This window comes from Trachemys scripta, chromosome 10 (assembly GCF_013100865.1).
Source record: "Trachemys scripta elegans isolate TJP31775 chromosome 10, CAS_Tse_1.0, whole genome shotgun sequence".
NCBI lineage: Eukaryota > Metazoa > Chordata > Testudines > Emydidae > Trachemys > Trachemys scripta.
Genome location: NC_048307.1, coordinates 46,667,942 through 46,695,088, shown reverse-complemented (window position 1 = coordinate 46,695,088; position 27,147 = coordinate 46,667,942). Strand labels below are relative to the sequence as shown.

Below are 27,147 nucleotides of genomic sequence, written 5' to 3'. Positions count from 1 at the left end.
AGCCCTAGAAACAGGGCTGAGTAACAGGGGTGGGGAGTTATATCTTATAAACATGCATCCCGTTCACATCAGATGTGCAAATACACAGAGACCCAAACACAATCCCCCTCCCTCTGTTACACACACACACACATACACACACGAGATGTCTAACCATGCTGTAATCACATACCCGACTGCAATGTGCACACGCACACGCTCTCACAGGCAGGTATATGTGTGGACATGAAAACATACAGATATGTGCACGCCACACAGATGGGCATGGACAAACACAGACACTCCCAGAAGCAAGCGTTTACACACAACCCTCACTCTGCCTGTGCTCCTAGAGAGTGAATCTTCCTTGATCAGCCTTTGGGAGGAAGCACAGGGCTGGGGTTTCCCAGCGCCCTTGGGGCTCTGAGAGCAGAGACATTGCATTTGCTTTGTGGGAGATGCTCAGGCTGTTTGGCTCACCCAGGCCACAGCGGCATCTCAGAACTCTTTATGGTGGCAGTAAAGTTACAGCCAATAAGGCAGCTTCCTAGCAGGGAGAGGAGCCACATCTGTTTTCTTGAAAGTTCAAAGCCTTTCCTTTCATGTTAGCAATAAATTGTCACAATGAGCTGGGCTGCATGAAAGCCAGGAAGGCAGGTCAGGGGCTTAGCTGTGAGCAGGGTGGGGGAGGGGATGCAGTGTCTAGGCAGGCAGGCTCCAGGCCCACCTAAAAGCTGTAAGGTTCAGAACCCCCATCTCCTCAGAGATGTCCTGGACAGCTGCTCTGAACAGGCCCGCCAGCCTCAAACCCATCATGAGCATCGAGTGTCACTGGCAAATGCAAACCACAGCAGAGACTCAGAGGTACACAGATTCAAAGGCCAGAATTACTCTCCCTGTTAAAAATTGACACCGTATTTCCAGTCCAAATTAGTCTAGTTTTAACTTCCAGCCATTGGATGGTGTTAGACCTTTTCCCTACTAGACTGAAGGGCCCACTCAAATATTTGTTCCCTGTAGAGGCACTTATAGACTGTGATCAAGTTACCCCTTAACCTTCTCTTTGTTAAACTAAATAGATTGAGCTCCTAGAGTCTATCACTAGAAGGCAGGTTTTCTAATACACTAATCATAGTCATGGCTCTTCTCTGAACCCTCTCCAATTCATCAACATCCTTCTTGAATTGTGGGCACCAAAACCGGACTCAGCATTCCGGCAGCAGTCCCACCAGTGCCAAATACAGAGGTAAAATAACTACACTTCTCCACTTCAAGATTCCCGTTTATACATCCCGGGTTGCATTAGTTCTTTTGACCGCACGGTCACACTGGGAGCTCATGTTCAGTTGATTCTCCACCTCAACCCCCAAGTCTGTTTCATTCTGTAAGTATGACCAACATTCTTTGTTGCTAGATGTATCCATTTACATTTAGCTGTATTAAAACGCACATTGGTTGCTTGTGCCCAGTTTACCAAGCAATCCAGATCGCTCTGAATCAGAGACCTGTCCTCTTCATTATTTACCACTCCCCCAGTTTTTGTGTCATCTGCAAACTTTATCAGTGTTTTCTTCCAGGTCACTGATAAAAATGTTAAATAGCACAGGACCAAGAACCAATCCCTGTGGGATCCCGCCAGAAACACACAGGTTTGATGACAATTCCTTATTTCCAGTTATGTCTTGAACCCTATTCGCTAGCCAGTTTTTAATCCATTTAATGTGTACCATGTTAATTTGATATTGTTCTAGCTTTTTTAATTAGAATGTCATGTGGGACCAAGTCAAACACCTCACAGAAGTCTCAATCTATTACGTCAACACTTATCTTTATCAACCAAATCTCATTACAAAAAAAATATATTGAGTTAGTTTGACAGGATTTATTTTCCATAAACCCATGTTGATTTGCATTAATTACATCACCCTCCTTTATTTCATCATTAATCGAGTCCCTACCGCACCATTAACTTGCCCAGGAGCAGCGTCAGGCTGATAGGCCAACAATTACCTGGGTCATCCTGTTTACCCTATTAAACCCCTGGCACAACATCAGCTTTCTTGCAGGACCCCATCTTCTGCTTTATCTGTCAGGGCATTGATCCATACACATTCAAGATCGTTTTCTTTCCAGTTATCACTGACTTGGAAACGGTGATGCCATTTTTGACACAGAGTGCCACTCCCCCTCCCCTTTTGCCTGCTTGATCCTTCATAAATAGGTTATAACCATTGATTTTACCATTCCAATTGTGCGAATTGCCCTGCCAGGTTTCAGCAATACCAGCTCGATTGAATTTTTGCTCATAAATGAGCAATTCCAATTGCTCTTGTTTGTTACCCAGGCTCCTGGCATTGGTGTACACACAATTCAAGAATTTCCTCTCTACGTGTCCTTTGGTTCCTTAATTAATTTTGTTCTCAAGTCTCGATTTTGTGCTGAGTGCCCGTTTCTTCCCTCTCTTACCCTCTCCTTTTGCTATCAGTTTAACCCACACCTGACTACTCTAGCCAGCCTGTCCCCGAGGAGATTGGTCCCCTTTCTACCGAAGTGGAGGCCATCCAGCCTATACAGCCCCCTTCCCCTAGAAGGTGGATCAATTCCCACAGAACTAAAGTTCTCCACCCTGCACCACTCACCGGGCCAGAGGTTCACTTCCAGAATCTTCAGACATGGCAACTGTGGCATGATATGCCCCATTCCTCCAGAACCTCAACAGCAGGGAGACACAAATATAAGAGGAAAGACCGTGGCTTCCTCACCCCCTTCAAGGGCACACTCCAGCCCTTCCACTTCATCCCCAACTGATACCCAAAGGCTATCTGGATCCTACCTTCTGCACACTGTCGCTCCAACGTAAAGTTGTAGCAGTGCCCTCAGCAGCAGGAGAAAGAATTACATCCCCACTGCACAGACTGTGGGGCAGTCAGTCAATATTGACACGACAGCACACAAGGTCACTGAGGAGGTTAAGTGTGACCAGGGGAGTGGCCGTCTAACACTTTCACTGTAAACACTCCTCAGGCAGTATTTTTGAAGATCTCTGATGCCTCCATGGCTTGCACCAGGGCTGTGAAATTCAGCAGAGGGATAGCCCTGGGGTCAGGGAGGTGCCATTTACTGAGCCCACCTAAATCCAAGCAGATTCGGCTGAGTTACCAGCTGCTGAAAATAACCATTTCTCATCTGCATTGTGCTTGCTCTAGATTGGACATGGCTTGCTGCCAAAACCCCTGGGCTCTATTAACCCTGCACACACACACACGCACACCTGTGCGCACACACTGTCACTGAGCTGCACAGAGCACCTCCAGAGCGCTTCACAACCCTAATAATTGAGCAAAGAGTTCATACCCCACTGAGCAGTTACCAAGCTGGGAACAGAGTCCAGGAGTCTAACACGGCAGCCCCACTCTCTACAGCTTAGCCACCCTGTGTCTCAGACACATCTGCCAAATCTAAGTGTGGGGCTATGCTGCCTGTAAAAGAGGGCTACTTGTGCAGATGTAATCCTGTCAATGTGTTGTGCATCTTCTCAGAGTGGCTGATCCACAGAGGATAACGGACTACTCCTGCAGCCAGCTACTGGAGTTAGTGCTGTATCTCCAGTGGTAAGAAATCTACGCAGAAGGTCCAGAAGGACCAGCCTTACTAATGGGAGCAGGAATTTCAGCTGCAACAGAAACTGGTTTGGTTTTGGGGGGGATTTTTTTTAAACTAGGAAATTACACACAAAATCTATGTTAAAAAGTTATTTAAATTTCAAAGCCGAGCATTTGCAGTTAGGAAATGCCAGAATGTAGGTTGCCCATTGAACTTTAATTCAAAAGCCTTGCTTGCATGCATTATGACAGCCTCTAATTACATGATCACAGACTATTCTTTGCAGAGGCCCCCTGCCTCATTCACTACGCAGGCTGGAGCTGCTGTGGGGATGAATCAGGGCTGTGTCGTGAAGGAGGCTGTGTCCTGTAGGACCCCTGCCACGTCTGTTGCAGAAGTTGGAAGGCGTGTAGTGAACAAAGTGCGGGGTTGAAGATGAGAAAGGATGGCCTCATGGCTGTGGCAGATGAATGCTAATGAGAACTGGATTCCATCCCTGCCTCTGCCACAGAGCTCCTGTGTTACGCTGGGCAAGTCACTTGCACCAAATTTTTCACGGGTGATCAATAGTTGTGTGCAGGAGCGGCAGAAGGTCCCTAAAAGTGGGGGGCCACTGGCACCCGAACTGTGGCCCCACCCCCCACACCACCCCTTCCCCTGAGGCCCCACCCTTGCACTGCCCTGAGACCCCGCTTGTGTGCTGCCCCTTCTCCCTAAGCCCCCACCCTAGCATCACCCCTTCCCCCGAGGCCCTGCACCCATGCCACCTCTTCCCCCCAAGACCCTTCCCCCCACTCACTCTGCTCTGCCCCCTCCCCTGCGTCGCTCACTCTTATGGCCGGTAAAAGTGTGGAGGGGGGGCATGGCCCCCTGTTCTGGTGCCCCTGGTTGTGTGTGCCTCATTTATGGGCATCCAACTCAAGTCACCTGGGGGGGGTCTGCAGGAACGAGCACAGAGCTTGGAATCAGGAGGCCCCAAGTTCGAATCCTGCCTCTTACTGGCCTATACCATGGCCTCACGCACTTGACTTTGCCTATCTGTCCGCACCCCCTCTGTCAAATGAAGATGGCCCTTCCTCACCTGCCTCTGAGGATGAGGGTTAATTAGCCTCTGTCTGTACAGGTGTGACGTTATTGATATAATCTGGGACCATATAGATCATTGTTGCAACCAAGGTCCTGTAGTGGCACCCAGATCTTGTATAAAGGGGGTCAAATGGGGTGTCTAGGACAAGGTTATGGTTTACTGGTTATGATTATGCTGTCTGTATGTGTGTATCAATTTTGTAGTTGAAGTTATGAATATTGGCTCTATACTGTCTGTATTTCAAACTTATGCTATGCTGCTGGGTGACATCCCAGACAAACTGGTGTTAGCTCTGCCTAGCCTGCTTGATGGCCCATTAAGGACCATCAGCTATACAATGGACCCATTGAGAGAAGGCAGATACGCCTTGTAACTCAGCAAAGTATGCAGGGACTGGCCCATGTGACTCCAAACTCCATTTTGCTGGAATTTTCCACAGTAAGGACAAAGAGGTGTTCTTACACCTGGAAAAGACTATATAAGGCTGATGCCTCATCTCCATCTTGTCTTCAATCCTGCTTCATACCTCTGGAGGAACTTTGCTACAAGCTGAAGCTTTGAACAAAGGACTGAGGACCCATCCCGGCTGGGGATGTATTCCAGAGACTTGATTTGAACCTGCAGTTTATTCCATCGCTGCTGCAAGCCTGAACCAAGAACTTTGCCATTACTGTATGTAATTGATTCCATTTAACCAATTCTAACTCTCATCTCTATCTTTTTCCTTTTATGAATAAACCTTTAGATTTTAGATTCTAAAGGATTGGCAACAGCGTGATTTGTGGGTAAGATCTGATTTGTATACTGACCTGGGTCTGGGGCTTGGTCCTTTGGGATCAGGAGAACCTTTTTCTTTTACTGGGGTATTGGTTTTCATAACCATTTGTCCCCATAACAAGTGGTACTGGTGGTAATACTGGGAAACTGGAGTGTCTAAGGAGATTGCTTGTGAGACTTGCAGTTAGCCAGTGGGGTGAGACTGAAGTCCTCTTAGTCTGGCTGGTTTGGTTTGCCTTAGAGGTGGAAAAAACCCCAGCCTTGGGCTGTAACTGCCCTATTTGAGCAATTTGTCCTGAGTTGGCACTCTCAGTTGGGTTCCGCCAGAACCGCATTGTCACAACAGGGTGTGGAACTGCTCACTGCTCTGACACACCAGGCCCTCAATGCCACCTGTTGGGTACTCAGTCACTGAGTGTAGTGAAATGTAGTGAAAACATGCACCTGAATCTCCAACTGCAAGTGTCCCATCTGGAGGAACCCAAACCCACCCCCCTCCGTGCACACGCGCGTACACACACACACACGGGTGTTGAGAAGTTACATCCATTAACACCTGAGCTGCTCCGATCCTGCACAGATGAGCAGCAACCCAGAGAAGCCCAGGAGACAATGGATGACAATCCCCCATTCTATGCGGGGTTTGCAGGGGGTGCAGTACACAAAGCAGGGGCCTCACATCACATGTCAAGGAACCAAAGAAATCCTGAGCTTTAGCCCCATTCCTTGAGCCCCACCCATCCTGTGTGCTGGATGAGGCAAGGGTCCCGCCAGTTACAGACCATATCACAACTCTGACACACACGGGGGTCAAAGGAAGCTTGTCTGGACAACTGCAAAACTGGCATTTTCCCTAGGGCTTCGTGCCCTGCAGGGTGTTCTTTCCTGCACGCAGCACTGCTGGCATGTAAGACATCATGCACACATTAAGAACCGGAGTGGGGCTGTCACTCCACTGACTAGCCGCACAGGAGGGCGGAGGTCCAGATAGCTCGGATCCCAAGTGGCAGCCGCACTCGACTGCCTCCTGTTACTGGTACGTGGTGGCATGCTGCTCAGCTCCTGTTGGTGCTGGGACACTGTCTCGGCCCGAGAAGCTCCCATGCTTCGGAGCATGCTGCGGAGGCTCTGCAGGAGCTTGCAAAAGCCCAGCTCTTCCCCAACACATGGTTCCTCTCTGAGCCCAGCCCTGCCACTATTCTCTTACTTAACTGGCCTCTCAGAGTTGGTAAGACAACTCCCACCTGTTCATGTTCTCTGTATGTGTGTGTGTGTATATCTATATCTATATCTATATATATCTCCTCAATATATGTTTCACTCTATATGCATCCGAAGAAGTGGGCTGTAGTCCACGAAAGCTTATGCTCTAATAAACTTGTTAGTCTCTAAAGTGCCACAAGTACTCCTGTTCTTTTTACTATTCGGGGAGCGTGCTCAGAGCTGGCCCGGTCACAGCGCTCCTGGGCTGAGAGACAGGGCTGGCCCCGGGTCAGCTGTCTGCAGCCATGCCAGGACAGTTATCCAGCGGTGGGGACGTGGGCGCTGCTCAAAACCACACAAGAGAGACGTGATTCCCTCACCCCAATCTGGCTCCCAGCCAAGCGGGGAGAGCACCGGACTCTGGGCGGTGCACAGGATTTGCTCCTCCCTGATGTAGACAGGACCAAGAAGGTGATGCCCACTCTCCACAGAGCTCCCTTGGGTCTCAGGCTTGTCAACACTGGAACGTTCATTGGTATTAAGGCTGGGGGTGGGCTTAAAGCACACCGGCTCTTCTAGGACAGCCCCACATGCAGACAAGCCCGCAGGGTCCCACGGGATCTGTAGCTGGGCTCTTATGTCATTAGGCGCTTTCGAAACAACACTCAGTCTGTTAGGGTGTATAAACGTGTGTGCGCTCAGCTCCATTAGCACAACGGGCAGCCTAATCTTGCTCGGGTACTTACATTCACTGTGTACAAGAACAAACCAAACCAGACAGAGAAACGAGATTGAACATTAAATGTGTATTTCACACACACACACCCTGACACAAATGCACAGGCTCACACTACCACACACATACACCAGGCCTGTGCACATGACAACGCACACATCTCGTCACCCCAACGCACACAAGCAGACTGGTTTGTGCACTATTTTCGTCAATACCTGGGAATTGAACTAGGAACCTCCAGAGCTGCTACAACTTGAGATGGAGAACTGGTCTCCTTAGCTGGGGCTTTAATAACTCACATCCTGTGCGGATCGGCACCGAGCAAGACGTGGACCATGCGTTCACCGGGGGTTACAGGCGCAATCCAACCAAACACACAGATGCATATATACTGTAGCACCCTAATGTGCACACACACACACCACATTCAACACACATCATACTTGAATGTACACCACAGTGCACTTAACACACACACACACACCAGGGTTGTGCACACACCCCAACATACAAACTTATGCAAACATTCAAATAAAAGAATCTCATTAATTGTGAACAAGTGGCTTGTGTGAAAGTCTGGCCTACAGAGGGGATACGGAGGGGTGGGCTGGAAGAGCGCCAGCATGCAGTGGCTGTAGAGCATGCAGGGGTGCACGGGACTGCAGCTGTCTTGAGTAGGGGGCTTTGTGTCCTAGCAGCAGAGGTCAGAAGTAAGGTTGCCTGTAGAATCTGAACTACAAATGTCCTAACTGCCGGCTCTCTGCAGAACTACTGCTACTTCCAAAGGTCCGTGCCAATTCCCTGATAGACAGTCACCCACTTGGCGCTCAGTCCAGGCAGCCCTGGATACAGCCACCCTTTGCACGGAAAGCAGGATTTTGTTTTAAGGATGCTGGCCAGGAGGGTGGGCAGTCAGACTTGTAATGTCAGAGGATTAGCACACAGCATTAACCACTGAGCAACTCCCAGAGGTTTTAGATCCCTGGGGAATGGGCAAGAGTGCCCTTGGCTCTTCAGAACCGTCTCTGACACTTCCCTTTTGGGGCTGACATTTGTTACTGTCAGCCTTAGCCCAAAGGGGAGCCGCAGAGGCAAGTCGGAAGAGAAGCCGCTGAGCTTTTCAGAGCTGGCGAAACGCAAGCCCAAGCTGCTGTCTGCTCCGAAGGCCATGTCTCTAGCAGCGGTCCCCCTGGAGCAGCTAGTGTTCCTGCGTGTGCTGTACGATCACGTAGTGTACACATGCTCAGGGAGCCGTAGGAACTGCAGCTTTTCGCTTTGGGGGCAGGTAAAGCTCAGCTGTGAAGGAGGCCGGAGGCCGGCTTTTCCACGCAACGCGGCTTCTAGAGCAGAAGGGTGCCGGGGAGCATTGCCCTGGTACCATCACCACAAGCCAACAGAGCTTGGGTCACAGGTGGGGCTCAGCTATTGGCTGATGAAGTCGCATGAGCCTATCAGTTAAAATGAAGCTGCCCACAGAAGCAGGTAAGGGTGCAATGGGAGTAATGACCTGGCAGGTCCCTATAACTGGGCCTGGGTCTTCCCTGGGCGGGTCCTACACAGCACACCCAGCCACAAGGGTCCCTGCACAGCTGGGCCTTGCCCCAGCTGCTCCCTGTGGCACCCACGGGCCCAGGACAGTGCAAGAGAGACAGACCAGACAGCCAGAGGCCCTTGTCCCCCTCCCTCTCTGCATGGCTCCAGGACCAATCCTGGCCCCTCTGCTAGGGGCTGAGCTCAGCAAGGTGACCAGGGCAAATCCAGCCAGCCAAGCTCCCCAGAAGGGGCAGAAAGGGAGCAGCACTGTAGTGAGCTCAGCTCCAAGCCAAGAACAGAGGGGGACATGTACCCAGCCCCCCAGCACCAGAGCCCTAGTGCAGACAAGGCTCCAGCAGCCGTCAGAGTGCGCTCTAAGCCTGCTCAGCACCGGTCTGCACAACGCAGTGTGAGAGATATCAGCCTCTTGTCTACAAGAACGTTCCCACCTTCGCTACCTCCAGGGAGCTGCCCCCAGGGGAGTCTCCTCAGAAATAGGTCTAGTGGAGACAAAACTGGGAGGGCCCCACTCCCCGAGGGCAGGCATCCCCAGTGCTCAGGGTGGGGGGCAGCGGTTTCAAGACATAGCTTCTCCCACAGAGCCACCAGATCACAAGCCATCAAGGGAAACAGAATAGCCCAATGCTAGGAGGAGTCAGGACTCCTGGTGCTATCCCCACTTGTGCCAGCGACTCACCGTGTGACCCTGGATGCAGCACTTCACTCCTTTGTGCCTCAGTTTCCTCATCTGTATAAAGGGGCCCATGACACTGGCCCCACAGCACGAAGAGAACACAGGAATGCTTGCAATGCACTTTGAGATCCTCAGAGGGGCGAGGCTAAAGACAAGCAGGATAAACCTGCCCCTGCAGACAGCAACCTGCCGCACCGCTCCCAGAACCTTTCTCTTGTGTGCCCCCCACTGGCAGCATCACACCATGGGCCAGAGGATACCCAGGATCCTCCTGACATGCCCAGCACCACCACAGACATCTCCTTGCGAAGAATGCCCTCCCCCAGCACCAGGCAGAGTCATTCCCTGTGGGCAGCACTAAGGAGCCAAGCTGCTATTCACAGCCTACCAGGGCAACTGCTGTCAGCAGCCCAGCAAGCACCCCAGAAACCAGCATCCCAAAGGCCGCATGAAGCCAACATCTCAAAGGCCGAGAGCGAGGGTGTTTCTGAGAGAAATCTCCACCCGTTACTGGAGCAGGGCTGAGCCAGGCTCCCTGCTCCCCCTCCCCACTGCATGGAAGATGTCTCTGGCAGGCCATGCAGAGCTGAGGGAGGGTGAGGTCCTGCTTCGAGCTGCAGAGCAGAAAGCAGCCTGTAAAGCCCGCCCTGCAGCTCGGAGGACAGGCTGCATCCCACACAAGCACAGAGTCCGACCGGTAATTCTGCATTATGCAGGGAGGCGAGGCGGCTCGCCTGGGGGCAGGAAACTGCACCCAGCTTACCAGGCAGAGTGGGCGAGCTATCGCATTCCCCGGAAAAGCACATGCTGGGCACAGAGAGGCTGCCAGGCTGGTGCCCTCTACCCACAGACCTCCTGAAGGCCCAAGTAGCCTCTCCATAACCACTGCCAACTACACACCTTCCAGCCGAACGTCTGCCACCTCCAGCACTGGGGCTGCCAGACCTGCCTGCAGAAATAACCCCCTGGCCCCACGCACATCCTGAGCAGTAACTTTTCCAGTGCTTAATTTGTGCCAGGGCTGAGCCCCGGCACCTCTGGGCTTGACAGTTCGGAGCCCCGGCACCTCTGGGCTTGACAGTTCGGAGCCCCGGCACCTCTGGGCTTGCTGCATCAGTTATCAATGTAAAAAACCTGCTTGAGCCCTGGCACCTCTTTCATTACAAGATAAGCGCTGCCTGACCCCAAGGGCTGATGGGCATAGCTGTTGCTGTTGCACACGCATGCCATCACTAGTGACACACAGCGTGACTCACTAGCTAGTGACACACTGCACTCCTGAGATGTTCTGTCCCTCCCCGCCCAGCACTTCCTGCTCAAGGCCCCCAGGGTGGCACAGTGTGCCCTATGCAGTCACAGCAGAGCCAGTGCTGCCAAAGTGCTCTCACCAACCTGCCCAAGGCACAGCTCCCAGACCACTTGAGCCTCTTCCTGCAGCTCCAGCACTGTAAACGGCTGCATTGGCCATGCTCAGCCAGGCCTCTCAGCCCCACTCCCACCTGCTGCTTGTGATTATCGCTCCCCACACGCAGCCCAGCTTCCTCCTCAGGTCCCTTCCTGTCCTCCCTGCTCAGCAGGCCTGTGAATTTCATTAGCGAGCAGCTCACTCTGTCAGCTCCTTAACAAAGATGTTAAACAAGCCCCGAGTGAGCTCCAAGCGACCCCTGCAGCAGCTCGCCAAGCGAATGCCGTGCATTGCCATTAGCACTGTGCTGGCTTCACCCCACCTCTGCTGAGCCCTCATCTGCACTCGCAGGCCAGCTGATCAGACTCCATCTGCCAGAGCAGCTCTTCTTAGCCTGCTCCTGTTCCCTCTCCCTCACCTCTGAGCCAAAGTCCTGGAGCAGGACATAGCATGGACCGTCCAGGGCACTAAGAAATACTTCCATCAGCAGACAAGGAGGATGGCCCAGTGATTAATGCACTGCCCTGGGACACAGGAGTCTTGAGTTCAGTTCACAGCTCTGCCACAGACATCCTGTATGATCTTGAGCAAGTCACTTAGTCTCTCTGGGTCTTAGTTCCCATCTCTGAAATGGGGACTCCAGCCTTGGGAGGCAGGGTGGAGCTATACACAGGTGAATGCATAGACTGTGAGCAGCTCAGACACTTTGAGAATGTGGGCCAGATAAATACCTCCCAGAAACAGAAAGCCCAGAGCCTTAACTGCATCAATTCCAAGACAGACTCCACCCCCGCCCCCACCCAGGATTACAGTCACACTGATCTGAGCCTGCCTGCTGAACAGAGGGCAAAGCCCTATCAGTCCAGGGAGAAGCCGAGATGAGGCACGTGGCCACAGGCTCCATGCCAAGGCCCCATTCCCTGCTGGTTTCCCATTTCCCTTACTCCTGCTGATTTGCCTGGTGTCTCATCCAGCTTTACAGCCTCTCCCTGCAGAGAAGAGAGTCGGGGGTCAGAGCAGTGGCGTAGCCAGGTCCTAAGTGCAGGGGGAGCAAACATAAAAAAGGCGCCCCCCCCGGCTCCTCCTCTGGCCACGCCCACCCCTTGGCTCCTCCTCCAGCCGCTCCGCACACACACACCCCCCGGCTCCTCCAGCCGCTCCACGCCCCCAACTTTTGCTCCTACAGCCACACTGCAGCCATGCTGCGCTCCCCCCCGTCAGAGGGGCTCGGTCCGGGGGGAGGGGGCCGGGTGCGGTCTGTCCCCGTGGCTCGGGCGGGGAGCTTCCTTCCAGCTCGTCTCCTCCTAGGCTGGGAGCAAGTGCCAGACTCGCTGTCCCTCCTCCCCAGCAGGGGCTCAGGCAGAGCGGGCTAGCAGCGAGGGCTAGCTGGGGCTGGCCGCTCCCCCCAGCGGAGCAGCAGGCACAGCCTTTGGGGAGGCCAGAGGACTCCTCATGGCGGAGGTGGGGGGAGAGCCGCACAGCACTGGCCCCGTTCCGGGAACCGGGGCCGCCGCCGCCCTGGGGCCTGAGCTGGGCTGGAGCCGTTGGGGCCGGGGGTGCTCGGCTGGCGCCGCTCAGCCAGGGCCAGGACTGGGCCGGTGCCGCTGGGGCCCGAGCTGAGCCGGGACAGAGCCGCTGGGGCTGGGACCGGCGCGCTTGGTCGAAACCGGGACCAGCACCCCGGGGTCCAAGCCGAGCCGGGCCGGAGCCACTGGGGCTGGAGCCGCCGGGGCCAGGGGTGCTTGGCCAGCGCCGCTCGGCCAGGGCCGGGACCGGACCGGCACGCTCAGCCGGAGCTGCTGGGGCTGGGGCCAGTGCCCTGGGGCCCGAGCTGGGCTGGAGCTGCCGGGGCCGGGGGTGCTCGGCCGGCACTGCTTGGACAGGGCCAGGCCCGGGCCCGGGCCCATGCGCTCGGCCGGAACCGGGGCTGGCGCCCCGGGGCCCGAGCCAGGCCAGAGCCACTGGGGCCGGCGCGCTCAGCCGGGGCCAGAGGGAACCGCTCAGCCGGGCCCCGCAGGGGGCTGCGCCGCCCCCCCCTAGCCCCCCCCCCCCCGCCCCCCCCCCCCCCCAGCTTACCTGCTGCTGCCGGCCTGCCCCTGCTTGTTTTCAGACTTCCCGCAAACATCTGATTCAGGGGAGGGGAGGGGAGGAGGGGGAAGTGAGCTAGGGGAGGGGTGGACAGCTGCGGGGCCCTTTTAGGCGTGGCCGGCCCTGCTCAGGTGCCGCTTTTGAAAAATGTGATGAGGGGAAGTGGCTGCTTCCCCTGCACCCCACTAGCTACGCTACTGGGTCAGAGCCCTGGGCAGTGGGCTCAGTTGTGCAGGGGATCGAACTACACCAAAGCATGTTCCGTGGTCTTGCCTTGGTGAGAAGCTGCCATGCTGGACAGGTACCCAAGTGACCAAGCCCAGTGAGGGGTCCCCCCCCACCGTGGGGGGATTCCTGTGACTGGTAACACTGTGCTCCAGAGAGTAGGATTCGGGCAGGACCCCTCGTCCCAAAGACATGAAGGAATCTCTCATTTCTCGTCAGCCCTAAGTACAGGTCCTAATTCCCAGCCCTCATCTGCAGACAGAGTACAGCAGTGAAAGAGCCGGTGGGGGTGCTGTGATCCATCAGAGTGGATGGGACAGCACTGATGCTGTGGGGGCGCATCACCTTAACTCTACAGCTTCCCAGTCTCTGAAATCCAGGTACTGTTTTCGTGCATTTCTAACCCCTTCTGGCTCCCGTGACCGACTCTGGCCCAGGAGTCACACCGAGAACACATCTCAAACAGGACTTCTATTTAGAAATGTACATCTGGGGCTTCTGACACAATATGCAATGACCCACGAGAGTCCCGTAGTGCCAGCTCTAGCCATGTGTTTCAATGCCAGGAGTCGCACACAGAGAGGGATGGGAGGCTCTGGTTAATAAGAGCTTGTGATTGTACAGACGAGGGTCAAGGTTTCTCCGGGCTCCCAGGCTGGAGCACCTTCCTGATGTTTGGTAGAGGAAGACTGGTCTCGCTGGCACTCACAGAGCTATTTGTGGCTACAAACCCCATCTGGCCCTGCAGAGTCAACAGCTTTTCACTGTTTAGGTCTTGGAGCTGGTTCTTGGTGTCTGGCACTGGAGCTCAGCAAAGACAATGCCTTCCATAGGCACTGCCTTCTGCCGCCCTACGTGGCCCCAAGAAAACAGCACAGGCAGCTATAATTTAGAAAACAGATCTGGGGGGAGGGAAGGGGGCTATGCTGCATTTCAGGACCCCCTTGACCAAACAACCCCAATTCACACGGCTCTCTGTCCCAGCCCTCGGGCTGCCACACCAGCTTGCTAACTGAAGCTGACATGCAACGTCGGATCGGAGTGGGGAGAAAATTGGGCTTTCAGCAGAAACATTGCTGCCTCCTTTCCTGCGGTGTCGCCACTGCTCCTGCTTAATAAACGAACCAGCCTGGGAAGGACGGGATTTCATTTTCATTCATGCATGCTGGAGACTTTTCCACTCCAATCTTCCAGCTGGTTTCTGAGTTTATCTACCCAGGAAATGTAGACAAATGGACTAGAATATCGCCAGAGACTCCCCTCTCACCCCCACAAGCAGGGGAACCCTACATTCTGCAACAAGACTCCCCAGTGTTCTGGGGCACCAGGCCAGGGAGCCTGTGGCAGGTTCATTTAAATCAAAATGTCAGATTTTAATTAAATAGGAAGGTGAATAATGCAATCAGCAGAGCACCCCCCTCATGTTATTTGGATATTAAATCAAATGCTTCTTCCCTGCGGCTCTCCACCTCCCCCCCCCCCCCACACACACTCTCTCTCTCTCTCTCATACTGCACAGCCTAACTACACTGCAGCAATTGTTATGGGGTAATCAGGGAGGAAGTTTAGCTGAATGTTTCTGCTACAATGACCAGCACTGAAACAGTTAATAATGTTGACAATTAATTTGTCATCTTTAGGATAGAGACTTAAACTATCAAGAGGCATGAGGTGGCTCCCCCGTCTCAGACGACTGTGTCAGGCTCTCTGCAAAGTCAGGCAGATGTTACTGAACACGTAGTACTCAGGGCACCTTGTCAAGATTATCTTCACAACCAGGACTAAAAAGGGTTAGTTTATTAAAAAGAAAGCTCAGATTCGGGAGCAGTGGTACCTGCAGTCTGAGCAACACTGCAGCCATGCTGTCATGTGATACAGTCCTGCATGCGCTGGCCTTCGAGCACAGCGGCAGTCTGAAACACCTCTGATCATTCACTCTGACTTCCTGCATCGAGAGGCCAGACAACCTCACCCAGTGAACCCTGTATCAAGCTCAACAGCTGGTGGGTGAGCAACTGTGGATCTTTTAGCGACAGACATCCAAACCTGCTGTAAATCAAGCGATCAAGAATCCACCACAACCCTGCTCCCATGGTCAATTGCACTCACCACTAAAAATATACACTGTATTTTCAGTTTGACATTGTCTAGCTTCAACTCCCAGCCTTTCTCTGCCTCTGGCTGCTAGATTAAAGAGCCCTCTGCTAGTGAAAGTCTCCTCCCCGCACAGGTGCTTATAGACCATGAGTTAATCGTCTCTTATCCTTATCTTTGAAAAGACAGACTGTGCTTTAGTCTTACATTATAAGGCAGATATCCTTTGCTGAACGCTCTCCAATTTTTCAACTTTCTTTGTGAAGTGTAGCCCCCAGAACCAGGATCCAGTAATGGTCTCACTAGTGCCATACACAGAGGTGATCTCTTCTCAGTATTCTGTTAAAAAATCCACTCCTCTCCCCACAGATTCACATGGGGAGCTCATGTTCAGTTGATTATCTATAATGATCCCTAAGTCTTTTCCAGAGTCCCTGCTTTCCAGGATACAGTCCCCTATCCTGTTGGTATGGCCTGCACTCCTTCGTCCTAGAAGCACGATCTTGCATTTGGCTGGATTATAATGCATGCCATTTGACTGCACCCTGCTTTACTAAGCAATCCAGATGGCTCTGTCATAGGGACTGTCATTTACCACCCAACCAATCTTTGTTTCTCTGCAAACTTCCCCAGCAATGATAATTGATAAAGAAATTGAACAGCCCTGGGCCAAGAACAGACCCCTGCAGTGCCCCACAAGAAACATCCCACTCATTGCTGATTGTTCATTAACAAACAATTAGCGAGATCTATCAATTAGCCAGTTTTAGTCCATTTAAAATACACCCTCTGGATTTTGTAGAGTGCTTTTTAATCCAAATGACATGCGGTGCTAAACCTAAGCATGTTATTACATCAACACAGTTACCTCTATCAACCATACTTGTCATCCTGTCAAAGGGAGATATCAAGTTCATTTGACAAAAGCTGTCTCCCGTGAAGCTGTGCTGATTGACTTTAGTTCCGTTTACTGGCGGAAATCCCATGTCAGCGGTTCCACGGCATAGCCCAAGACTGGTGGCAGGCTGTCCCAGCTTCCTGGCCCATTTACCCTTCTTAAATACTGACATGACTGTGGCCAGTGTCAGCAAGTCTCCTCCTGCATCCTCCCAGGGGTTTGAGGTTCTCTCTTCCCCAGCCTGGGATTATTTCTCCCCCACCCAGCCTGTCTGCTCCCTCCCATGTTACCCCAAGAGTTATTCTGTTGCTCCTGCTGAGCCCCATGGTGCAGAGCAGGGACAAAATGATGGAAGTCTCATCTCCCTGTGCCCGGGCAGTCCCTGCAAGATCAGAGATAGTTGAGGCTGCCCTCCGGGAAGTGGCAACACACTGCTGGGGAGCATATGTAGGAGGCGGCAGAGTAAAGAGGGCAGGATAGTGGCGATGTCCTGCCTAATTCCAATCCCTGAGGAACTGGCACAAATGCCATGAAGTACAACACAGGACAAACTCCCCAACAATGTAGAGAATGAAGCTGTCCATCGCTTCGCGCCCGACACACTGCCTGGACAGAGCACTAACGCACCCGCCTGGTCAGGATCAAACAGCCCCACTGCACCGGCAGATGGGGCATGACACAGACGAAAGGGGGGAGCTCTTATGCTACCAAGCATAGATTAAAGGAAAACCAAAGTGTGACAGGCCGCTTGGCTCGCTGCATGGGATAATGCTGACAGAGCTAACCGTGCAGCGCTGAACCTGCTGTAGGGTGTAAACCAGCACTCGGGCAGGGACAGTGCCTGTCTTTGCACGGAGTGCACTCCTGGGAACAAACAAGAATACAATGGGGATGGGAAAGGGGACCAGCACATGCAAAATCAGGGCTTCGTCTGCCACTACGCTAAGCCTGGGGGCCATGGGCCCAAGGCACTTGTATTTCATCCAGCACACTTGCACTTCTGGGGAATCTACCTGTTTAAGGCAAGGAGGTGGTGGAGGCTGCCAGAGACGCCTCTGCCTCACACAGGGAGCTGCTATTGACATTTGAGTGGCATGTTCTTGCTGTCAGGACAATGGATGGAAGGCGTGACACTTACAGCCCTAGCTCACACATAATGCTGTGAGCTATTTCGGCACAAGTACAGCTCTTAATGAGATCTCAAACAATGGGAGGCAGTGTCCCTCTGTGGAAAGGCAGCTCTCAGATTGCCAAAAGGAACCCCACTTGGCCAGGAGAAGCCTCTCGGCCAGGGCAACAGCCCTCAGCTCAGCAGCTGAAAGAGACAAAGCCATGCCCCCTCCACCACCTTCCTGTGCTCCAGGCTGCGCTCAGCAGCATATAGCAGGCACAGGGGGCTCTGGCAGCTCCAAGTCCCTCTCACAGCGGGCCCATGCAAAAACAGGCCTGGCCCCAAAGAAAATGAAGAGGTGTGACTGGTCAGTGACTCTGGAGTTAAGCCGATAAGGAGGGGCTGTTGCAATCCCTTCTCAGACCCACCTCTCTGGGCAGACCCGTGCATCACTTCCAACTGCCAAGCCCACATGTCATCAAGCAATGACTCACTCTGAGCTCCTATCTGCAAAACCCCTCTGTGCAAGATCAGCTCCAGGCTGCGGTATCGAGTAGCCATTAATGGCTTACCCATGTGTGGCACCTATCCCACTCTGCTCCTGCCAGAACAGACCTGTGTCCCTGGCTCCAGTGTGTGCACATAGATGCTGGAACTAGGGGTGTAGCCACACACCCCGGCTTGAAGTGGTTTCCAGCATATACAGGGTTTACAGTTTGGTTCAATGACTCTTAGCACCCCCACTAGACAAACTTCTCCAGCGCCCCTGGGTGGGCATGCTGGGAGCACCTGGCAGGTCGGTGGAGCTCCTGGGTCTTTGCTTCAGAGCTGCTCTGCCTGGCGAGCAAAGAGTTAAGCAATCCTGCCGCTGTTGCAGTCTCTGACGGGAGGCGGCCAAGTTAGTGGAGGGTCCCCGCCGCCCGGCCGTGGCGGAGCAGGAGCGCAGTAAACAAACGCGCAGAGCAACATGTGGCCTAGCCCGTGCCCCCAGCTCGGCCTCCTTCCCGCAGCTCCCTCCGGCCGCGCACTGCAGCGGGGTCACCCAGGGGCGCTCGCTTGCTTGCTCGCTCGGGCGGGGTCCCGGCCGCAGGGACTCTCCGCCCCTGGGCAGGGCGCCGCGAGGGGCTCGCTCCCCGGGCACCGCAGGCTGGCTGCGGGAAGCCACGGGCGCCGCGCCCCCACGAGCCGGGCCCCTAGCCGGGGGCTCCGAGCCAGCGAGCCCCGCTCCCGCACTCCGCGGCGATCCTGGGCAGGGCGCGGGGCTCTCACCTGCTCCGGGGCGGGCTCCTCGGGCGCCTTCTCCGCCGCGTCCACCTTGATGAGCCGGTGCTTGGGCGAGCCGTAGCGGGCATCGGGCGCGAGCCCCCCCGGGCCAGCCCCCGTGTAGGGGTCCTCGAAGTCCCGGTCCCGCTGCAGCTTGTAGGCGGCCAGGATGTCGGGCTGGGCCGCGGTCGGGCAGAGCGGAGCGGCGGGGGCGCCCCCCGGCGGCGGGGGCGGCTGGGGCAGGCCCGCCCGGTAGTCGGGCTTGGGCGGTGCGGGCGGCGCGGGCTTGGCGCTGCGGAAGCCCAGGTGCTCCCGGAGCCAGCGGGCCATGCTGCCCACGCACTGCGGGGCCCCCCCGGGCCCGGGCCCGGCGCGCTCCGAGCCGGCAGCGGCTCCGCTAAGCAGCATCGGGACGGGCGGACTGAGAGCGCCGAGGCGGCGGCGGCGGAGCCCGGAGCCCGGCGCCGGCCGGGGAGGGGGGAAGAGCGGGGGAGGCGGCCAAGGGAGGCGGCCAGTGCCACCTGCCGGAGCCGTGGCGCCTGCTGCACCGACCTGCGCTGCGCCCCGGTAGCCCGCACAGTCCTTCCTGCGTCCCCGGGCGCCCCCGGCTCTTGCGCCCCCCCAGTGCCTCCTGCACGCTTCTCTGCTGCACCCTTAACACCCCCCGGTACTTCCCTGCATGCCAGACTGTACCCCCAGGTTCACCTGTGCCCCACACTGGTCCCTGCATGCCATACACCCCAATGCACTCTCCTGACCCCCTCCCCACATCACACCCTATCTATACAACTCTCATCTCTCACACTACCACCTCTAACCTACAACCCTCTTGTCCCTATGTACCCTACTGTGCCTCATCCTTGCATCCTCCAACACCCGGCTTCTTGTGCCCCCCTACATGCTCTGAACCCAAATACTGCTCTCCGTGACCCCTGCCTGAATCCATATACACTGGGCACTCTGGCACCCCCTCCACATCTCCCCTCAACCCAAAGCACCCCCTATCTAAACAATGATTGGTCCAGCCCCAGCACAAGGGCCACAGAGGGCCAAGGACAGTGCTAGGGGGTGGGGTGCAATCACCCACAGTGTTAGAAATGCTCCCTTCGCCACAACACCCCTCCCACTGTGTGCCCCATGCAGGGCAGCTGGCACTGGAGCTGCCATCTAAGGGTCCTGGTTCTGGCTGGGCCACTCCTCTGTCCCCTGGCCATGAGGTGGTCACTGTTACTCCAGGTGCTTTTGCCTTGGGGAGCTGGCAGGGCTGGTGACTCAGACAAGACATGACGCTGTTCCCTAATCCTTGGGAAAACACCTGACTTACCCAACACGCTGGTGAGTGAGGGACCAAGAATGTAGATCTCTGAATCACATGCTCAGTTTGGACTTGGAAGGGCTTCTGTAACTGCTCCAGTGATGCCTACTTGAGTCTGCCAACAGCCTAGTAAGCACTGCTTTAGTCACCTTGATGGGCGTTCATGCTGAAACCTAACGATGGAGACGTCAACCAAGTTAACTAGCAGTTTGCTGCTGAACACTACAGCAGAACACGCTTTTCCCATAACTCCAAACAGCCTCCCCAGAGCCACCCCCTGTACCACGCTGCACCTAAATGCACAAATCTGCAACACATTGAAAATGTGGGAGCAGCATCAAAATAATTGGTCTGAAGATCAGATTACACCAGGGAGGTCTCACCGACTGCATCAATCACCTGCATATTTAGTTCAATCACAACTTGCAGCTGTGGACTTGCCCAAATCTGCATGCCGTTTGCCACACAGGAGCACCGCAGAATATAGACTCCAGGGGTCCCACCGCAGAAGTCACATTGGCCACAGAGTACAGGGGCCTTGTCTCTCCTTCAGTTCTAGAATGCAGGAATCCTGGAGCATGCATACACGCGCGCGTGCGCGCACACACACACGCTAACTGCTTTGAAATGGGTTCTGTGGCCACATGCCAAGGCACACAGTCTTGCGGTGGGGCTCTGCAGAGGCACTGGCTTGCAGCAGAACTCCCTTGGGTGTGCCTCTCCGGAGAGCTGCCTTAAAGTGCTTCTCGAGACGCAATTGAAAATCAGTTTGATTTGATGGCATCCTTCTGGTGTCTGTGCACAGCACAAGAATACCATTGTTTGCCACCAATGGCACATGGCGTCTTCCCACGAGGGAGACCCAGAACTGAAATAGCAGATGTTGCAGAAGAGTAGAAATATGGGGCATCAGCAGCATTTTAGAGTTGCAGGGGGGCTGTGGGGGAGGTTTGAGGGGCATTGGCAGAGCTGAGGGGGAGCCCAGGGCTGGAATAGCAGAGGCGAATGTGGGTCTGGATTGAGGAGCACTGGCAGAGCTGGATGGATGGGAGCCCAGGGCAGGCAATACATACAGTGCAGAGATTAAGACAATTGGCTCAGGAGTGAGGAGCTGCTATTACAGACCCACCAGGGAAACTGGAACTCATCCTTTGAGTTTAGTAAGTCCCCTTCCCTGGTCACTGTCCCAGTGTGGGAGCTGGACTCAGTAGAATTATTCCTGGATAGTTTGCACAGCCAGAGCCCCCTGATTCTCAGGAGAGGGACTCCCAGCTTGAGTTGGGATCATACTGGGGGTGGCTAGCCCCTCCCGCCAGCTGTGACACAGCAGCTACATTTCTATTTTTAGCATGCCAGCTGGATCAAAGCTAGTGGGTATATCTACTTGAAGTGGAAATTACACCTCCGCCTCGAAGCGTAACCACACTGGCCTGGTCTGCACTAGAAAATTAAATCGGCTTAACTATGTCACTCGGGGTGTGAAAAATCCATACCTCTGAGTGAATTAAACCGACCTCAACCCTTGTGTAGACAGTGCTAGTCAACAGAAGAGTTCTTCCATCCACCTAGCTACGGCCTCTCAGTGAAGTGCCTTACCTATGCCAATGGGAGAACCCCTCCTGTCAGCCTAGATACTGTCTACACTGAAGCACCGCAGCATTTCAAGAGTAACTAGCCCACCCTGAGACAGACCCAAGAGGTGCAAGGAAACCCCATGTGCAGGTGACACTGTCACACTGCCACCTTGTGGCCAATTTCACTCAGCCCAGAGAGACTTTATTGGCTGCAAAGCAAGCTAGACAAGTGCTGCCAAAGCAAGAGACCCTCTGTCAGCCCGCTACCCCCATTTGGTCATTTGCTGCCCTTAGAGGCTGATCCCCTGTCCAGGTGTCACTGGCCCCTGTCCTTCACCTGGCAGCAGGTGACCCCTAATGCAACGCCACATGCCAAGGCTGGATGCAGCTTTTCCTACTCACTCTTTACTGAGACATCTTGCAGTGCTTTGTGTTGGGATGCGGTATCTGTCTCAGTGGCCCTGCCTGCACAATGGCTCCTCTGGGCCCACACTGCACTTTGTGTCTCCCGCTCCCACCTCTGGGTGATGACCCCCGAGTCTGTATCTGGTGAGTGCCAGCCTCAGGTCCGCCCATCACCGGGGCAAGGTCTCTGCATGACAGCTCTGGGTAGTGACCTGGTGCCTGTCGCTGCTTTGGATTTGTCCCGATTGACTCCTGTGTGGATGGCTGAGGTGCCGGCCTGGCCTGGCAAGCGCCGTTTGGTGTTGCTTGCATCCTGGTTGGGGGCTGTGGGACCCAGGGAGCGATCAGCGCTGATACAGGGATGGGTCATGTTTCTAGCTGGACTCAGTTTCTGATCCCCTGGGGGGAATTTTGCAATGGAGGGGATGCATGCAGTTCTGGCTGAGATGGTCCCAGGAGCCAGGCGAGTTGACATGGCACAACCCCCCCCACCCAAATCACCCTACTCCCAAATTCCCTCTCTGCTTCGCTTTTCCCTCCCTCTTTCCCAGCTGTGTATCTGAGCCCCCCTCCGCCTCAGGGGGGCAGCTGTGTATCTGAGCCTATGGGGAGGGGTGACTGAGTATCTGAGCCCCTGTGAGGAGTCCGAGGGGCCCCATGGTGGTCACCTTTTGCTGGGGAGGGTGACTGTTGGCACCAAGCAGTAGGCATCACTGCTCAGTGAGACTAGGGGAGCTGGGGTCAGTGTGGGGTTGATAACAGGATAGCCTGAATTCCGCTGCCCTCCCCACCTGGCTAGGATACTCAGGGACACAATTCCCAATGCCAGGGCAGTACAATTTCACCAGAAGGGGGAGGTGCTGCAGGCAGCGGTTCATTACCCTGAAGGGGGCTCAGCTCTCAGGCATCTGGGATATGCTGCAGTAGCTCCCACTAACAGACTTGGCTGGCGGGAGACAGTTTCCACACCAGGCTCGGAGCAACAGGGAGTCAGGCAGGGCCTGTGAGGTAATGTGGAGGGGCATGGGCCGGGTAATCAAGGGCTAGAAGGAGGCTGCCTGTGCTCCCTGCCCAACTGAGGAGCACTAATGCCCCAGTCAAGAGGGAGGGGCCAGGCTGCACTGACTGCAGAACCTACTTCCATCCTTTGCCAGGTCCAGGCATCCTTATCTGCACCAGCCCCAGCCCAGGCAGAGGGCAGCTCAGTGCAGAGACTTTCCCCTGGGACCTGCCACTCACCACCCAGCCCTGCATGGTTATGGTCAGGGACTGTGCTTATGCATTGATGAAGCTAGCACCTCCACTCCCTGAGCAGAGAGAGAGGCCCTGGCGGCTCCACATGTGCACAGCCTGCTCCGGCACGGGATCTGGTGTGTGGCCATGAGCCAGGGGAAGGCAGTGGGGGGGCCAGACTTGATGACCTCTCAAGGTCCATTCCAGCCCTCCATTTCCATGAATCTATGATTCTAGATGCTGAGAGGACACACGCATTCCAATGCCAGCAGTGGGGGTGCAAACAGAGAAAACCACGCTCCAGGCAGCTGGGGAGCCCTGTCCCCCCAGGCTCAGCACCCCAAGAGAGGTAAGACTACAAAGGACTCTGGAGCTTGGGTGGGAGGGAGGAAGGTGGGAGCAAGGTTTTCAGGGTCGTAGGAGGCATGTATGTGGGCGAGGGATCACTCCTGCCCTCCTGTTATGGCACCTCCCCCTCATCTTCCCATGCTCACACCATCCCCATCCCTTGAGAGACAGGCATGGTTCAGCACATGGCCGAGGATGCTGCCTGGCTCACATGGGGCAAACCCACTGCAGTGTGCACTAGCTGGGCCTCCCCAGAGCAATCGCAGCAAAAGGTAGGGACACACTTCACATTTTGATTTTAAAAACTAGAATATAAAATTAACAGCACACATTGAATGGGTTAAAAACTGGCTAACTGATAGGTCTCAACATGTAATGGGGAATTGTCATCTAATGGGTCTGTTCCTAGTGGCCCTATGCAACTTAACATCTTTATCAAGGACTTGGAAGAAAACATAAAATCATCACCGATAAAGTTCGTAGATGACACAAAAATTGGGGCAGTGGTAACTAGAGAAGAGGACAGGATCTGGATCACTTGGTAAATTGGGCACAAGCCAACAATATGCATTTTAACACAGCCAAATGTCAATGTATACATATGGGAGCAATGTAGGCCATACTTACAGGATGGGGGACTCTATCCTGGGAAGCAGTGACTCTGAAAAAGATTAAGGGGGTGTGGTGGATAATCAGCTAAATATGAGCTCCCAGTGCTATGCTGTTGTCAGAAGAGCTAATGTGATCCTGGGATGCGTAAACAGGGGAATCTTGAGTAGGAGTAAAGAGATTATTTTACTTCCATATTTTCTCTGGTCTAACAGCTGCTGGAATAGGGTGTCCAGGTCTAGTGCTCACAATTCAAGCAGTATGTTAACAAATTGGAGAAGGTTCAGAGAAGAGCCATGGGAATGATTAAAGGATTTGAAATCCTGCCTTGTAGTGGTAGATTCAAGGAGCTCAGTCCATTTTGCTTAACACAGAGAAGGTAAAGGGGTGTCTTGATCACAGACTAAGTACCCACATGGGGAACAAATATTTAACAGTGGGCTCTTCAATCTAGCAGACAAAAGTCTAACTCCATCCAATGGGTGGAAGTTGAAGCTAGACAAATTCAGACTAGAAATAAGGTGTACATTTTTTAACAGCGAGAGTCATTAACAATTGGAGCAACTTACTGAGTGTAGTGGTGGAGTCTATCACTGACAATTTTTCAATCAAGACTGGATGTTTTTCTCAGAGATCTGCACTAGGAATTATTTGGGGGCAGGTCTCTGGCCTGTGTTATACAGGAGGTTAGAGTAGATGATCACAATAGTCCCTCCTGGCCTTAGAATCTGTGACTCTGTGCCCATGGCTGAGGAATTCTGCATGGGCACACTGACCCCCAGGGCCATATCAGCTTTCCCTGGGCTCTGCCACTTCATCTCTCATTCAGAATTCTACTGCTTGCTTCCCCTCCCACCAAGACAGACCCACTGCACACACACTGTCCCTCTAACAGCATGGCACACACCTCCCACAAGCATCCCTTCTCATCACATGTATCTGCAGTCTTTAAACCAGTCCTGGCCCTGGTCTCAGGCCATATCCCCAGGGCTTCATCCCAGGAGGCGATGGTTTCACCCTTAGTCAGTTCTGGCCCCAGCTCAGCCTCCTGACAGTTCAGTTCCTTTCGGGTGGTGGGGGGGTTACCACTGTCCAGTTGTAGGCCCTTCCCCCAATAGCCTGGGGGGGGGGGGGAAGAAATCTAGGCCTGCCCACTCCTCTGGGTCCCAGCCCAGGGACCCTAATAATAAGCAGCTGTGCACCACCCATGTCCCCTTAGCAAAACTACCTTCAGTTCCCTGGGCAGCTTCCCCATAGGCCCAGCCTTCACTGGTGCCTTACCTTTAACTCAGGGCTCTTCTAAACTCAGGCCCAGCAGCCAGCCAGGCACTCCCTCTTCACGCCCCTAGTCCCTACTAGCACTGAGCTGTCCGTTGTGCTGCAGGTCCCTTTAACCAGCCAGGAGCACCACCTGCACTACTCTAGCTGCAGCAAGAAACTGATCTCACACTAGCCCTGCAGCTCCTTTGGATAGGGCCCTCCTGGGCCCTGATTGGCTGCTCCCTGCAGCCTTTCTGATTAGCTGCTTCCCCTGCAGCCACTCGAGGCTGCCTGGAGGACTTCCCCTTTGCTCTTTTCTGGGGCAGGGTAAGGCAGGCCTCCCCTCCAGGAGGGGTCTCTGGACCTAGTCCACCCCATCACACCCACCCACAAAACCACTAAGCTACTGCCTGCTTTACCAGCCAGCCAGCCACCCAATCCATCTCTCTCTCACACACACACACACTCCATATCTTTCCAAGAGCTAATGGGTGCCCTGACGTGGGCCTGATGAATGAGGGTTATAAATAATGACACACAAGAAAGTGTAGATGGCACCAGGGGGCCTCGATGTTGTACTGGAGTGACCAGCCTGCCAGGGCTCTGGACATGTGGGAGTTGGACGGGGCAGGGAAGGCCCCAGTCTTGCTGGAGGAAAATGCATGTGTCCCCATTCTCTACAGTGACCAAACCAGAGTGGTTCATCCCAGGTGGCAGCTTGAGAAGGTGCGATCTAGCCATCTCCTTTGGAAGGGGATGGAGTCCCTCTGGCTGCAGAGGGACAGAAGGGACATGGGAGTGTTGGACCAAACTGGCACAGTGGGCCAGGCCAGGGGTGCCAGCCCAACCTCCTGACTCGGAAAGCATCCTCCATAGGGCTAAGTGTGCCATAGCCTGCTGTGGGGACAGAAAAGGGGGAAGGGGAAGGGGCGCTCTTGCCAGCTCACAGCTGCCACCACTGTCCTCAGGGAGTGGGCACACCCCATGGCTTGGCCACTCAGCACTGCTGTCAGTCAGGTGGGGGGGGGTCCCCCCATTTCGCCTTTGAGAACATTGGGGTGCTCTTGCCTCATTGCTTTCTTCTACCTCTGCCCCATGGTCAGGTTTGGCTGCCTCCTGCCTTCTCTGCTCCTCCCCCACCTCAGGGCCAGAATCAGAGTATGGTGCTTCTGGTGGGATCCCTCCAGGTTAATCCACCCCACTAGTGGGAGCCCAGTGACTCCTGGCCCTGCCTCCTGGTCACTGTGACTATGATCTCCTTCCCCCACCCTGTTCTCTGGCTTGGGGTCAAAGTGGCACAGCCTGAGCATGTTCCAGTGGACCACCGTCTCTGGCTTAGCGGCAGCCTCTACTCGGATCCTGCATACCAGCCATTTGGGGTAGGGGATCCCACAGACTGTGTGTGGTTTGAGGCCTCAGGCTGCACCCAGTTTGGAGCACCTCTGCTGCTTGAATAGGGCCTGATCCCCCAGTGTCTATGGCTTGGCTCCAGTACGTCTGTCATAACTCTGTTTCTGTCAGTTTCGGGCTTGGCCCATGTTAGTGGCTAAGATCTGGTCTGGCTCACAAAGGCATTGGTGATGCTCATGGACCCATTCTGGGGCCCCTGGACTCTGGTTCCCTGCAGTCCCCAGTTAGATGCCCAAGGTGATGTCTATCAGCAGCCAGCCTTGCTTGCTGAATCTCAGGAAGTAGTGGATGTATTTA

At 54.5% G+C, this 27,147-nt stretch overlaps 1 protein-coding gene across 2 annotated transcripts in view; it reads right to left on the bottom strand.

Annotated features, from left to right (window-relative positions):
- SHF (Src homology 2 domain containing F) overlaps nt 1-19,133 on the bottom strand; it is a 62,631-nt gene extending 43,498 nt beyond the window's left edge. Inside the window, exon 1 of one of the 2 annotated variants that reach the window (XM_034782836.1) lies at nt 18,703-19,133. In XM_034782836.1, coding sequence (XP_034638727.1) covers nt 18,703-19,104 — 402 coding nt within the window. In that variant the 5' untranslated portion in view covers nt 19,105-19,133. Of the gene's footprint in view, nt 1-11,961; nt 11,983-18,702 lie in introns of those variants that run through there. The other variant, XM_034782837.1, reaches the window with a different exon arrangement.
- Nucleotides 19,134-27,147: the final 8,014 nt, after the last annotated feature.